General features: G+C 40.9%; 1 protein-coding gene across 6 annotated transcripts in view; it reads right to left on the bottom strand.

The window, feature by feature from the left end:
• Positions 1-15,182, bottom strand: part of tns2a (tensin 2a) — a 64,301-nt gene that overhangs the window by 39,395 nt on the left and 9,724 nt on the right. For 5 of the 6 annotated variants that reach the window (XM_005742049.2, XM_005742051.2, XM_005742050.2 and 2 more), the window contains exons 2-3: positions 5,365-5,470; positions 5,181-5,218 (exon numbers count right to left, since the gene is read on the bottom strand). In XM_005742049.2, the coding sequence (XP_005742106.1) occupies positions 5,181-5,218; positions 5,365-5,470 (144 nt within the window). Of the gene's footprint in view, positions 1-5,180; positions 5,219-5,364; positions 5,471-10,321; positions 10,383-15,182 lie in introns of those variants that run through there. The other variant, XM_005742053.1, reaches the window with a different exon arrangement.

Genomic DNA, 15,182 nt, shown 5'->3' with positions numbered 1-15,182 from the left:
CACACACACACACACACACACACACACACACACACACACACACACACACGAACTGAAAACATGCCAACTTATCTCAGCAATTACCAGAGCTGTCTGTGATAAAGTTCGTTGAGTCAGAAGAGACAGTCATGGTCCCAGTAATGTTAAAATGATGCAGTTGGATCCTGTTATCCTGAATGACTCATGCTGACTACACGAGTATTTAGTGAAATACTGGAACTGCAGGGGGGGAACCAGAGGCCCGGGCTAGACGCCACAAGAATGACTTGCTGCTGATGTCACTGAGGCCCCCCAAAAACAACCTACTGAAACAATTAAAAGGTTTCTTACAGTAAACTGCTGCGATGGATATTTCTTATTTAAGCCTCCCTGTTACAGGAGACTGCTTAAAAGCATGCTGCAGCTGGCATGCTCTAATAGCAACGAGTGACATATTCCTATAGTGACGGGAAGTCTGTAGAGTAACAGGGATGTCGGGGTCAGCTGCATGTTGGGAAAACAGGGAATCTGGTCAACTTTTTGTTTCTGACATTGCTCTAAAATTCCATCCACTCATCGCTTCTGTTAGCCTGCAACTGCTTGATGTTTTTGAGAGTGTCACGTTAGTTAATGCAAAGTTAAAAAAGGAAAGAAAGTGGCAACACAGTCTTTTGAATCCTTCAGGAAATTTGTCACAGTAGAGGAAGTGCGCAGGAGACACTTCAAAGAGTTCTTTTCCTGAAAGTACTTCTATGTTTTGAATTTCCTTATTAGAAAAAAAGAGCCCCGAGGAGCACAACAGCAACCACAACTGTCTTGATGAAAGGCTCAGAGAAACATCAGGCGGGTTATGTTGCTCTTCTCCCCCATCCCTGCGTCCTCCCCCACTTCCACTCTATCTGTACTTGATTGTACAGCCTCTTCTTGTAAAGAGAACAGCAGGCAATGCAAACGGCACACAGCTTAGCCTCATGTAAAATATATTTTGACATGTTCAGTGGATGAGAGCTGTGGCAAGGACGAGAGACAATAAGCAATCCCAATATGTGGGGGGCGGGGCCAGAGAGTGTAATTACTGTGATATGCAGCCCCACTTTACCAGCATAAGCATACACCATCTGCAGGACGACTTACCCCTAAAACAATGAAATTCCATTCTGAAATGTTTTCCTTTACTCACTGAACTGCAGTCGCAGACAGTCAGTGGTGGAATAATACTTAAAACAGGGAAAGTGAATAACGCTTATCTTGTTCTGCTGAGAAATCTTGCTTCATGTGGATGAAGCAGTACAACAATACACGCATGAAACTGTGAAATGTGCAATTTAATTTATATTTAATTTGGAATATTAGGCTGGCAACAAGTCCAGAGTGTACCCTGCCTCTTTTCCCATGACAGCAGGGATAAGCTCCAGGACCCCCATAACCATTAACTGGATAAGCTGAAGAAAAAGTATTTATGGATGGATAGATGAATGGATGGTTGGCAACACCAGTTAGGAAAAAATGTTATCAGATTTGACCTCTTATGACCTTATACGAAGGGTTTAAACAAAGTTAAAACTTTTAGATTGCCTTTGGTTTCAGATGTCAATTCAAAGCACTGCTTACAGTAAGAAACCATCAGCAATCTACAGGAGCTCTTTTCAGTCAGCTCTGTTTTGTCTGATACAGCACATCTGGCAGTCAGCCACACATCCATTGATCCTGCCTGACTGATCACTGGTGGGCGTGACTCGGTTTGGGAACCAAGTAGTTAGCCACCAGCCCGTAGTTTGACCAGCGGAAATGCCTCTTCTTGCCTAATTAGACCAGACGGGCCGGTCAAATCGTCACGGGCTGCATTTCACTAATTTTAATCCTTCCTACTCCCACTGTTCCTCTCTCGCCCCCCTCTCTCTTCTCTCCCCGCCATCTCCTTCCCCACCACCCCCTACAAATTCCCTTCGGACTAAATTTTCCACTTGGGATCAAAGATAAGGGAGACTATTCTCTGAGAGAGAACATGGTGAAGTAAAACTGTTTATGGCCTTCTGCTCGTCTCTGTGAGAGTCTGTTCTTTTTAATAGAGACAGAGACGAGGCAGCTGGAGGCTGCTGACCTCATGGGCAAAGAGCAGGGAGCAGAATAACTGAAATTAAAAACATGCAGAGTACAATCACTACCAGTCAATCTTTATGAGATGTAGGTTTATGATTTCTTTTTTTTCCCACCGTCACAGAGCTGAATTCTACTCTGACAACATACTGAATGGTGTGGTAAACAGGATGCCTTACAGATGACAGACCTACAGAAGTGCTTAGGCGTGTGTGTATGCAGGAATATCACACACATACAAACACAGACACACACAAACGGGAGGAGAGGAGAGCTGGGCGATTCAAAGACAATGTAATTGTTAACAAAATCAACGTGAATGGCATGCAAAGTAACTGCTCTAACACAGGTAACTACACCTGTTTACCACAAACTAGGTGACATGCATTAGCTTGTTCATTTTTATTCAGTTTGCTGTGTCACTGTCTTTACTTCAAATATCTGAATTCAGATTAGGAAAGACCAATGCCAATCCTTCATCCCTCCTCAAGTCTCTGCGTTATACATAAGGTTAGATAACAGCTAATATGGACAGAGAAGCCAGTCCTCCACACCCTCCCTTATCCGACCTCTCCCTTCCTGGGCAGCAGCGATGGATATCACAGTTTAACTCCCAGTCAACAACCACACATCAAACAGTTATAGTAAGGCTGTTTAAGAACATCCCGATCTTTGTTTTTTTTGTAATTAATCTTAAAAATATAAAATATCTGTGGAATAATCAACTTTTTTCCTAATAAATTGGAAAACACTGGAACATTTCTCACCATTTAAAATATGTACTGCTAAATGAGGAGCATAAGTAGCCAAACTGCTGATTTGTACAAATTGACACAAACATTGTAATTATTTTATTCTCCCAAGTCTTTATTTACATTTTTCCCAAAATAATTGTCGCTCGTCTCCAGAGCAAAGGGTTAGGGTTTAAGTTCAGGGCTAGAATTGTGGTTAACAAAATCACATGACAAGATAAACAAGAACACTGACACAGCCTTTTATGGCTATACAAACACATAGCGCTCTAGCTAGCACCTAGCCTAGCTTAAAAACTGATTAAATCTCTGATTATGTCTAAAGGTGAAGTTAACCGTATCTCTTAATTAACCAGTGAACACATTGTACTGTATTTTGTTTGTCTAAAGTCATTAAAAAGTAAAGTTATATTTCAAGTTGTGGTTTTACATCTAAACACAATCATGCTAGCTGTGCTGCTATAATGCTATGTTGCATTACTTTTAAGTTAAAATAAGAAACCAGCTGCGTTACTGAAAACTCATCTAATTCTTGGAGTTTCTCTTTCACAACAACGCATACAGACAGACAGTTCCTACAATGGAAGAAAACAAATACTATTTTCAGTCAGCCACAACATCAAAACCATCTTCCTATATTCTGTAGGTTCTCAGCTCTGACTGTGAAAGCATAGACACAGATAAGGCCTGTTCCTTCACCTCTGACAGTTTGGAGGGGTAGTTCCACTGGTATAGGAGACTACTGTAGTCAGTGATGTGGTGCAGCAATATTTTAGGTGGATAGTATGTAACAAAGGTTGTTTCCCAGCAGAGCATTCCATTGTAAAGACATTTTTATTGTTCTTTGTTTCACCTGTCGGTGGTTTTAATGTTGTGGCTTACTGGTCTATGTCCACTCTAGAGTCATAACCAACCTATAACTCTGTGCGACCAACACCACAAGCTGTCCTTAAAAAGCTGATTTTACTTTTTTATTGCGTGTGCTGTTTCAAAGCCATCCTTTCATCTCTGAACTCATCCCCAAGGCTCTCCGCAGATAAAAGACAAGAGGACAGAGGGATGCTAGAGGAATGATGCTCGTCTTTGCCACATGCCTTCACCCCTTAGCTTTATCTCAGTCAGCTGCTGCCTGCCAAGGTTCCCTGCCTCAGCCTTCTGCGCCTTTCACATTCTCCCCCTCAGCATCACTCTGTCCATTCATTATGCCATACTTCTATCAATGACTCTTTCACAGAGCCAGCAGTGTGGTGTTCGAAGGAAGGCTCGCAGCTTACATTGAGGAATGCAAATGAACAGGCTTCTTTTTAGAACGGCTCCTGAGATGTCTGCTTTTATAGAGATACTGTCATGTACCTATACCTTTATTTGATGTAAAAGTTAATCATAAAGTAACATTACCTTTCACTGTTATGCTTTATAAACTTGTGATATTTATTTAGCACGTCGTTAAAAAAAACAACAACAAAAAAAGGAGTCTATTTCATGTTATTATCACTCCCATGATCCTCTTCAGCTCAGAATGTGACAGCATTATATTTGGACAACCTCAAAGAGTTTCCTTAATGTCATTTATCATTTCAGTGCCTGGGAACTGGCTTAATGAGTACACGCAAATGCATTTAATTTAGTGACCTTAATAGGAGTCAAGTTTACAGCAATTAATATCTGTATCCATCTAAGTTAGACCTCTCCCCAATCCTTGCTCTGGCCATTCAGAATATGTAATTTTTGTTCTTATGAAATTGTTCTTCTAAAAAAACAAAGACAATAATCATTCAAATGACACGTCAAAAACTATTCACATTTAAAAAAGACTAAAAGTCATTTTTATCTTTCTCCAAAACACAGTGTTGGGGTTAAGAAGGGATGCTAATAGTAATTATTCTCACAAAAAATTCATGTGTTGTTTGTTTAGCCATAAGTCCAAAGCCCCAAAACTCCTCAGAAAACTGAACAAATATTTGGGATTTTTCTTTGAAAAGCTGCTGAAGTAGCCTTCACCTCAGTGTTAACCCCGTCTTTGCAATCAGGGGACAGGAATCTTGTTTTTCCACAAAACATCAGGGTTAGGATGAGGACTGTTGCCAAAGTATTTGCTGTCAATCAAGCCCTAAAAACTGGGCTCTCTGACACAACCAGCTGCCACTAATTCTACAATTGGATGCCATGAAATGTGAATAACACACATCATGGAAAACTGGCATTTATCCTTGTTGTGTGCAGTTTTTTGTGAAACATTAAGTAACATAAAAATTTCCTCTGTATTGTAATTTTTGTGTTTAGCGATACAGAATTTATTTTTCTCCATCTAAGTCAAGCCTGAAACTATTTCCTTTGGCGGTCGATCCTTACCTTTGCCTCGCACTTCCTGTGGGTGGCTGTTTTGCATACTGAGAAAAACACGTCAAGTGGGAGGGGGAAAAGAAAACAAAGGTTAGGATTAGTGACCTTACAGTTGTGTCCAATTTCTTTCTTTGGTTTTATTTTTAATAACAACCAAATTAGTGGGAGAAAGTCAACACAGGAGCACTCTCACCTCTGCAGAAGGAGCCCACGTTATCGACGCTCTGCCGACACACGCTGCACTGCCGCTTCTTCTTGAAAGTCTTCTCCTTGAAGACGTGGGGCTCTCCTTTGCCTGCCTGCTCACAAACACACACAGAACAAAGGTTTACACTGTATTACATGCCTAATACTGGACTAGACATGCTACTGTTAGAAACACTTAAGAGTCCTTGTTTAACCTTCATCCAAGAGTTTCGACTTGGCAGACGTTCAATGTTTTCAGTCAGTCATCCTTACACCAACTATAGCAGGGGTGTCGAACTCCAGGCCACGAGGGCCGGGGTCCTGCAGGTTTTAGACATCCCCCTGGGTCAACACACCTGATTCAAATGATTAGGTCGTTACCAGGCCTCTGGAGAACTTCAAGACATGTTGAGGAGCTGTGTTGGATCAAGGACACATCTAAAACCTACAGGACACCGACCCTCGAGGCCTGGAGTTCGACACTCTTGAATTATAGTCATTTCACTGCAGCGTCCAGTGTAAATTAATTAATTAGAGACAAATAAAAGATCAAATAAAAGTTGGGTGAGTAAGTTGGTTATAACAGTAGCAGAAGCTTAAAGTTTTAACATGCAGACTTGTGTATGAATGAAGGTGCTTCCTTTACTCCCTTTGCCTCTCAAACTTCTGTTCTGGTTGTGTAACTGTCTTCCAGTAATAATCCATGAGATTCCCGCCCATAACCAACTCTAATCCTTAGTGTGTGTGTGAAGATTTGTGAAAAGAGAGGGGGGAAAAAGCAAACGTATCGAACTAGACAGCTAATTAAAGTGAAAGTACAAGAAAATCCCATCTTTTCTTTCTTACGTTTCCAAGTGTACATGTATGTGTGTTTGATTTCATGCGTGTGTGCCAGTGTGGGTACATTAATGTGTGTCGTGTTGTCATTTCCACCCACGGAGTCTTTGTTTCTCAACATGGGATCAAATCTGCATATGACTCTGTGGAGGTTTGCAATACGAATCCATGGGCCAAGTGTGAGGATTGCTGCATAATGGGTCTTATCTGACATCAAATACGAGTCCCTCCCCCTCCACACATACACCGAACACGCACCAGTGCTGTCGTCACCCAGAGTAAACAGCTATATTTAAGAAAGCAATCGTGCTGCTAACGTGTCCATAACGTGTCCATAGCCTTGGATAAGTAAAGTGATACAGAGACAAAAAGGGTTTTGTTGCCTCTGCTTGTGCTTTTACTCCTTGGCAACAAAGAAAGGGAGCTGTTTGCACACTTCTTCCATTATCCTGCTTCCCTGGCTCTGTTCTAGGGACCGGACAGTGTTTGGACAGCTGCCTCGCCTGGCATCACCCTCGTGCCTGCTGTGTGCAGCGGCTGCTGGCCTGCTGCTGTACAAGTGTACTGCGACCGCAGCACCTTGGATGGTGGAGGAGGATAGGGTGGGTGGCTCAGGGGCTGGTGTATGTTATATAATAACACATGGCTGGAAAAGCTCATCTTGCCAGTACTTGTGGGTGACGTATCATTTTAAATGCTGGGACTTTTTATTTTATTTGACTCATATGGTCTATTCTTGTTGGTGCTTTTATCACATTAGCAGACCAAAATCCACTCAGATTTCATTACAGTTTAGCATCATCTTATCTAGTCCTGTTTTGACGTATCTTCTGACTCAATACAATGTTGAATACAACAAACGCTCCTTTGCCTTTCCTCGTGACCAGTCTTGCTGCCTTTATGTAATGCACGTTCTATTTCTATTGCTTCGCAGTGACATTCAAGCCCACTGACAAAGCAAGTTAGTTAAACTCCTCCGGGACTTTAGCATGCATCTATAAAAGTATGCAATAGACCTTTAAAATATACATTATTGTACACAAGGGGGCCTACACTGAAATTTAAAAAAGCAACTAGTTACTGTCAGCTGAACCACAGCGGTGATGTGGGCTGAGAAATAAACACACTGAGGAAAGGCTGGCAGCATTCTTCCTGTTCCAGACACAATCAAGACCACTATATAGTCCCACCACAGGCAATCATGGTCAGACAGTGATATGGGGCTCTGCTACTGAATTCTTTGTTAAGGTGTTTAAAAAGCCTCTCTCAGGCGAGAGGACCTGAGGGTAAAAGCATGAAAACCAAGAAAGTGTAACAAAGGCAACACAATATGGTGATTCTATATGCAGAATAACCTCTGTGTAACAAGAACAAGGGCAATGAATGGATACCAAATGTTTGAAGTGTGGCATTTGCTTGGTTTTAAGATTGATTAACTGATTAACTCACAGAGGTTCCAATGTCCTTCTTCAAACTTGGAAGCAGTTGTTGACCAAGCAATCTCATCCCAAGGATCATTTAGTAGAACAAACTCATGCTTTAAGCCAACACGGATGAAAAGTCTTTCAAGCACTATGTAAAACATGACCATCTGCAAACTCATTACCCATGTGATCACAAGCTTCAGTCATGGTACCAAGTTGACTTGAAGTGAGGTGGTTTTGCACGCTGTAATTATTATGACTCGTCTGTTTGCTGTTAAAAGCAGCAAATAACTGCTGTTTCATTAGAGCCCACAATAGATGGCACCATATGCCTCCAACAGAAGAGTCAAAGATAATAAATAGTAATCGAAAAGTTAAATATGTGTAATATCTGACTGTAAAAATGATGTTCTTTTACAGTTGCACACAGCAGCTGCTACTTTTGTTTATTAGCCAACTTTCCTTAAATCAACACTACAAGGATGCAGAGGTGGGCGATTCAATTCAAATATCAATCTAATCAATATCAAAGCCAGTAATGATATCATACTTTCTATCCTCTAAGTCCAGGATGTAACCCACTGAATTGTGTGAAATTAATTATGTTTTAGAAATGAAACATTATGCATCAGACATACTCTAAAAATCAGCTGTCACACGTCTGTTTTATCAATGTCCTATAGCAGCGGTCCCCAAACTTTTTTTGCACCACGGACTGGTTTATGTCCAACAATGTTTTCACGGACCGGCCTTTAAGGTGTTTTTTCTAATAAATTCAACAAAATAAAACCAGTACCGGTACCCAAAAATAGAAGATTTATTCATAACACAAGGGAAAAGACCCAGGGAAACCGAGTTAACAATAAAATAGATTTAAAAAAAGAAAAGAAAGATAAAACATAACAACAAAAACCCTGAAAACCATGAATTTCACACCTGAGCCGGGTACCAAACGACTCACACACCGGTATCGGTACATGGCCCGGAGGTTGGGGACCGCTGTCCTACAGAACATTCAAACAACAGAATATCACCCAAAGTGCTTTAGAGACAGGCATGTTTACATTCCAGGTCTCCATAAAACCCCAAATAACTAAAAGCTGAAAGGTCTGTTTTTTTTCAATAACTAATTATCATGGAAACAGATTTAGTGGTCATTAAAATGTGTTCAGAATTTCCAATAGTGATTCATCTCATAAATCGTGACACACTGCTCCCTTTCCTACATAAGCTGGTTAAAAGTATGACACAAATGACACAAAGCAGCATACAGGTACGCCGATGCTAGCTGGCTAACATGCTAACTTGAGTTGATGCTTCTGGAACACAAGGCTAATATTGCTCCATAACACTCAGTAACCTGTTGATAATTTTTGGTATTTTAAAGAATGTTTTAATCTCAAATTAATAATCCTACATAATGAAATTTGGTAAAGGTACAGTCAGTCATTTTTTGAGGCTTATTTAATAGAAAAGAAAAATGTTATATTTGCTTTCTTAAATAAACATTGAATATATAGAGTATATAGGAAAATACTAGCTAATGTAGCTGTTAAGCTAAATGTTTTATACTGTGTTAGCAAGCTCAGTTTAGCCCCTTTATCTTTCCTTACCCAAAAAATGAGTTTAAAATCACTTAAGAAGATGGTTTGTATGTTAAACAATATGTTGAGGCAGTTTCAGGATATGACAGATACTGCTTTACCTGACTCCTCAGAGATACAGTGTATCTTGCTAATAACATTAGGGTTCTGCTCTATGTAGCGCCTTAATTATTGTGACAACTGTGTTTAGCTACTATTTAACAAAAAAAAACCAAAAAAAACTTGTCTAACCGAGCTTAGTACGTCTATTTTGACAGTCACAATCTAAAACAATATTACAGATTAAATTAGCTTTTACCTACATAATATCAGCATTTTCCTAAGCTCTGAAGTTTTTCTTTATTTTCGATGGCTCTTCCAAGTTGGGAACTTATATCTCCCATTATTCAACAACAAATGACTGCATCGTAGGAAAGAGCTAAGCATTAGCCAAAAGCATTAATGTCCATCTGTTGTTAGCATCTCTTTTTCATGTATTTGTAAGACATGCCGCTGCACTGATGGAAAGCTGTGTGCAAACTGAGTTCAAAACTCAAATCTCCTGAAACATTCCCGTCAGCTCAACTTGGGAGTCCAGCAGAGGAAACCACAGTGAAGGAGGTTTACAACTTTGTGTAGGATTACAACAGAAAACAGCTGGTAGAGTCTGAGTGCATGAACACTAAAAACAACCTGCGATGCAGAGCCTGGTCCCCAGGATAGCAATTACTGTCACTGCTGCACTGGATAAAAAACATCTTCCTCTGGTAAAGCATGTGTTATCCACCATTTAGTACTCAGAGCCCCTAAAGAAACAACTTGTTAGAGAAAAGAACCACAAAACTCTCTGAACGTAATAATAATTATAATAATAATAATAATAATAATAATAATAATAATAATACCACCAAATCGATTGACTCCGTCTCACTATAGATGCTCATTTTAATCATCACAGTTACTGATGGACAAACCCTTATAAGAATAGGCTACATGTGGCCATTCAAGCTCCAGTCCTAACCAGCTGAGGCCTGTCTACATTTCCAAAGCACTAACAGAAGTTGCAAACATCTACCTGAGACCTCAAGAGGAAAAACTTTGCTCACACATACACACTCACGTGCAGACGTGTATCCCTGCAGACAGCTGGAGAAAACAGACACACGTCCGCTCTCCTCTTCCCGTCCCCGTGTGCTGCAGGAAAGACCCCACCTCCCCCTCTGCAACATCTGCTACGCACAAGTGGGTCCTTTTTCTAATATTTTTAGCCTTTTGGCAGAATAAGGAACGGGGAGTTTAATGTTGTCAAAGAGATGCTTTCTAACCAGAGCTCCCTCCCCTTTCTCACTGCACCTCCTGTCCACCACCACAGAACAGTAGCTGGATTGAACGAGGGAGGGGTTGAACACACAAACAAGACATGAACACAGGCCTACAAATGTAAAAACAAATGTGCACATAGAGCAAGCCATTTGCAGCCACACACACACACCCACACATCTCTGGAAACTCTCTTGCCCCTACCCTTTCGTTTCTTACTAAAAATAGTCTTGATATTTGGACAATGATGGGCATTGTGTGGGAGTGGTTCATTCCTGACAGCAGGACTGGTGACTGTGACCTCGGCATCAGATGCAGATGGCCTCAGTAAGAGGACAGATTGAACATGCCCCAGAGGGGGAAAAGTCTTCCTAGTGCTTTTAGATGAAATGGGATTTTTGTCTTTACATCTTTAAATCATTATTAAAGCCTTTTTGCTGCACATGACATCTGCACTAGAAAAAGGAGCAGGTGTTTCAGAGTATAATCTGGAAAGTACCCGCAGATACGCCTGGGTTTTCAGTATTACTTGTACATCAGTGATTTTAATCTGATAGACTTAGATTGGTTCCTGGACTGTATTCACCAACCCCAACAACACATTCATTGATTTAAACTGCTTTTCTAATGAGCTACAAAAATGAATGTTCATCATTAATTTTGCCATACTTGCAAATCAATTAATAACTGGGACTATATAAAAAGACTGTAAAAGAAAGCCAACTATAGCATCACCAGATAATTTGGTGTTGTTATAGTGACTTAGAGCAGGGGAGTTAACAGGTTTAGAAAATCTACGACCTAGAGAAACAAAAAACAAAAAGTAGAGGCAACCATTTTTAATATTTAGTGTTGTTTTTGAAGGAGGAGTGTAAGTTTAAAATTTAATTTGGTGATTTACAGTCGACTCAAATGGAAGAGTCTTTAAACAAGGAATTCAGGCTTGATGCTCAATACTAATAAAAACAGTTCTCAGCATCTAGAGTCTATCTGGAAACTCAAATAAGTTCATTTTTCAACTTAGAATTATACACACAATACCCCATAATGACAAAGTGAATATTCTTACTTGAAAATCACAGCCTTTGCCATGACACTCATAGTTGAATTTAGGTACATCCTATTTTTACTGATCATCTTTCACATATTTTCTACAACTTGGTTGGAGTCAATCTGTCAAATTTGGTTAATTGGACATGATTTTGAAAGGCAGAGTGGCCTTCATCATGCATAAATGGAAGAAGTTTGGTCTCTTCCGAGAACTGGCCATGCTGCCAATTTTTGAGTGATCGAGATAGAACGCAAGGTGACCAAGAACCAGATGCTTCCTCCACAGGACAACCATTTCTGCTGCACTCCACCAATCGGGCCTGTATGGTAGAGTGGCCAGACAGACACCACTCCTCAGTAAAAGGCACACGACAGCCTACCGGGAGTTTGCCAAAAGCCACCTGAAGGACTCTCAGACCATGAGAACCAAAATTCTCTGGTCTGATGAATCAAAGGTTGAACTCTTTGGCCTCAATGCCAAGCATTATGTCTGCAGGAAACCAGGGACTATTCATCATCTGACCAATACCGTCCCTACAGTGAAGCGTGGTGGTCGCAGCATCATGCTGTGAGGATGGTTTTCAGCAGCAGGACCTGGGAGACTAGTCAAAGTTGAGGGAAAGATGAATGCAGCAATGCACAAAGACATCATTGATAGCAACCTGCTCCAGAGTGCTCCGTTCCTTGGTCTGGGGCAAAGGTTCATCTTCCAATAGGACGACTACCCTAAGGACGCAGTCAAGAAACAAAGGAAATGCTTTGGGACCGCTCTGTGAATGTCCTTGAGTGTCCCAGAGCCCAGACTTGAATGTGACTGAACATCTCTGGAGAGATCTGAAAATGACTGCTCATCCAGCCTGGTGGATCTTCAGAGATTCTGCAAGGAAGAATTATAGAAACTGCCCCAAAATATTGGGATCAAGCTTGTAGCATCTTACTCAAAAATAATGAGCCTGTAATAGCTGCCAAAGGTGCTTCAACAAAGTACTGAGCAAACACTATGATTACTTATGTGCATGTTATGTTTTTGTTTTGATTTTTAATACATTTTCAAGAATTTCAAGAAAATGCATATTTATTTATTTATTTATTTATTTATTTATTTTGGGGGGGGGGTTTGAGGTGAAAAACAAATATAATCCATTTTGTAATAAGACTATAACAAGACAAAACGTGAGACAAGTAAAGTTTTCTGGATGGACTGTACCTCTCTTTATGGTCTATCAGATTATGAGTTTACCTTACAAAACACAATCACCCAAACTTGTTCAATTGTGGGCATCTAGTATTTACATTATGTTCATTTTATGCACCAGATCACACGGCTTAATGGTCGGTTTGTGACTAACTGTAAACCTAAATCCAACCTTCTACTGAGAACATCTCATGGGTATCTGAGTTCCTGCTTCTTATTTGTTGGCATCAAAGCCTGTATGTGTTATAAGCGCGTGTGTGCATGCATGTGTCCGAAGGGTGGGACAGGCAGTGGAGGGAACAGAGTGACTCCCTGTTCCAGAGGTGATGTCAACATGCTGCCATGATACACTTCCGTTCTCTTGTGGAACTCCTGCTGCAAGCATACACACAAACACAGAAAGGTCTTATTGCAGCAAAGCCACCAACACCCTTTGTTGCATTTGCTAAATAAAAATGTTACCCTTGTACTGCGATGTGGCCTCAGCCAGTGCGCGACATTAAGGGATGTAAAGTATGCTGCCGTAGTTCCAGATCTGACACTTGTTTAAGAATCCCTGTTGCAACATCTGCTAGAGTATAAAGGAGTCACTTAGATTCATCCTGTGTTTACGGTGAAGAATTTTCCAGGTGTGAGTGACTAGCTGTTACTGCGGCTTTATATCCAGGGGAACGTGAACCAGCTTCTGTTTCAACCTCTTGACTTGGCAGTGGCCAGGAGGTGCCACAAGCACACAGAATGTGTCGTTCCTGGGCCTTCAAGCTTCTCAGTTACACCCAGTAATTATAAATATAGTATAGCTGCTGTACACTGAAAACAACCACAGCACTGTACTGCTGGTCACTGAACATCTCCACTAGAGCAGCCGGCTTACATGCTTACACCAGGACAGTTATTTGAACAAGCTACTCAAGTTTTTCCAGAATGCTGGAACGTTTTTTTTTTTAAATCACCAGCTTCCTCTCTGATCTGATCGAAATGCAGCCCGACTTCCACTTATCTGCACCGAATATAGTTCACACAGGAGAAAAGTGACCAAAGGAAAGGTCGCACAATGTTATCTTGTTATTAATGCGTGGCTGTTTCCCTCATGTTGCAAAGGAAGATAGGAACTCTGACAAGCAGGAATCACGATGTGGAGCCAAAGCTAATTGTATGAACAATCATCAATCACCTGTGTGCACACTATACCTTGCTTTTGAGTTTGCACGATGAAGCCTGTGTGACAGATTTTTGTTCACAGCATCCCTGTAAACACACATGCATAGGCTCCGCATTGGCTCATTGCCACGAGACTGAAAGCGGCAAATTATATTCGCCTGAGTGATTTAAGCCTACTCCAGTGTGAATACAAGAAATGAGTTTTTATTAAAATAAAGACGGTATATTCCACTGGATAGAAATCATTGTAAAACAGTCATTTTGTGAGTCATGAATGAAGAAAAACAAGCAAAAGGAAAGTCAGACTGAAGGTCCCAGTTGCATTTCCAGCTGTTGTTCTTGGCCAATTTATGTTGACACAGCTGGGAATACACTGGGAATTCATTTTTAATAAAATCTATGTGCTTTCCTCAAATTCTTTTAACTAGTTCACGTTTAGAAAGTAAACCTTCAAATACTTTAAATACTGATTTCATTTAACTTCAAAACCCAACGGCGCACATGGTTGAACAGGACAGTATAACTCTGCAGCTGTAAAACGACAATCAAAATTGCATGTCCACACTGGGACATGCATTGGTGTATGGAGCGAACATCAAGCAGGGAGCAGACACTGAAAAACACAGGCTGAAGAAAAGTTCAAGCTAGTTTTTTAACCAAAATGACAACAACAACACTTAAACCAATTTTTGTTGTTTGTTTTGTTGTTTTTTTTGGAATTGTGTTGTTTCCGGTTTGTCCTGTTTACCCAAGAAAGTTGGGAAAGTATGGGACAGCTTTTCAAATGAAACGAAAATGTACATTGCTTTTAAAAAAGCATCACGTATACTCAAGATCAGGTATTTCCCGGCTATTTATGTGTGCAGACTCTTAGATATTGCTAACCCTTAAGACTTCTACAGTGCTGACGGTGCCATTTCTTTGGAGCTGCTGTACAGTTCCCATTCTCAGGGGTGGACACCAGACCAGCAAGGGTGGCATTCTTGCCGCAACAATACCAGTTGCACTGTAAGGGACTGTACAGTGTAAGGAAATCACTGCTGTAAGGAAAGACAGCTTTATGTTCTACAGATTGTGGATGGAACTGGAAACTACTGGGCCCTCTGACCAACACCAGTAGGCAACGTGTGAAGTGTCTTGCCCAAGGACACAGCCGGGGCTCGAACTGGCAACCTTCCGATTACAAGACGAACTCCCAACCCTTGAGCCACGGGCCCCGAATAATTCCTGGCTGGGGCTGACGCAGAAGCGGTGG

The sequence above is a fragment of the Pundamilia nyererei genome, unplaced genomic scaffold (genome assembly GCF_000239375.1).
Source record: "Pundamilia nyererei isolate P.nyererei 1_Seehausen unplaced genomic scaffold, PunNye1.0 scaffold00116, whole genome shotgun sequence".
NCBI classification, from domain to species: Eukaryota; Metazoa; Chordata; class Actinopteri; order Cichliformes; family Cichlidae; genus Pundamilia; species Pundamilia nyererei.
Note: the sequence above shows the minus strand (reverse complement) of the source record. Positions and strands in the feature narration are given on the sequence as shown.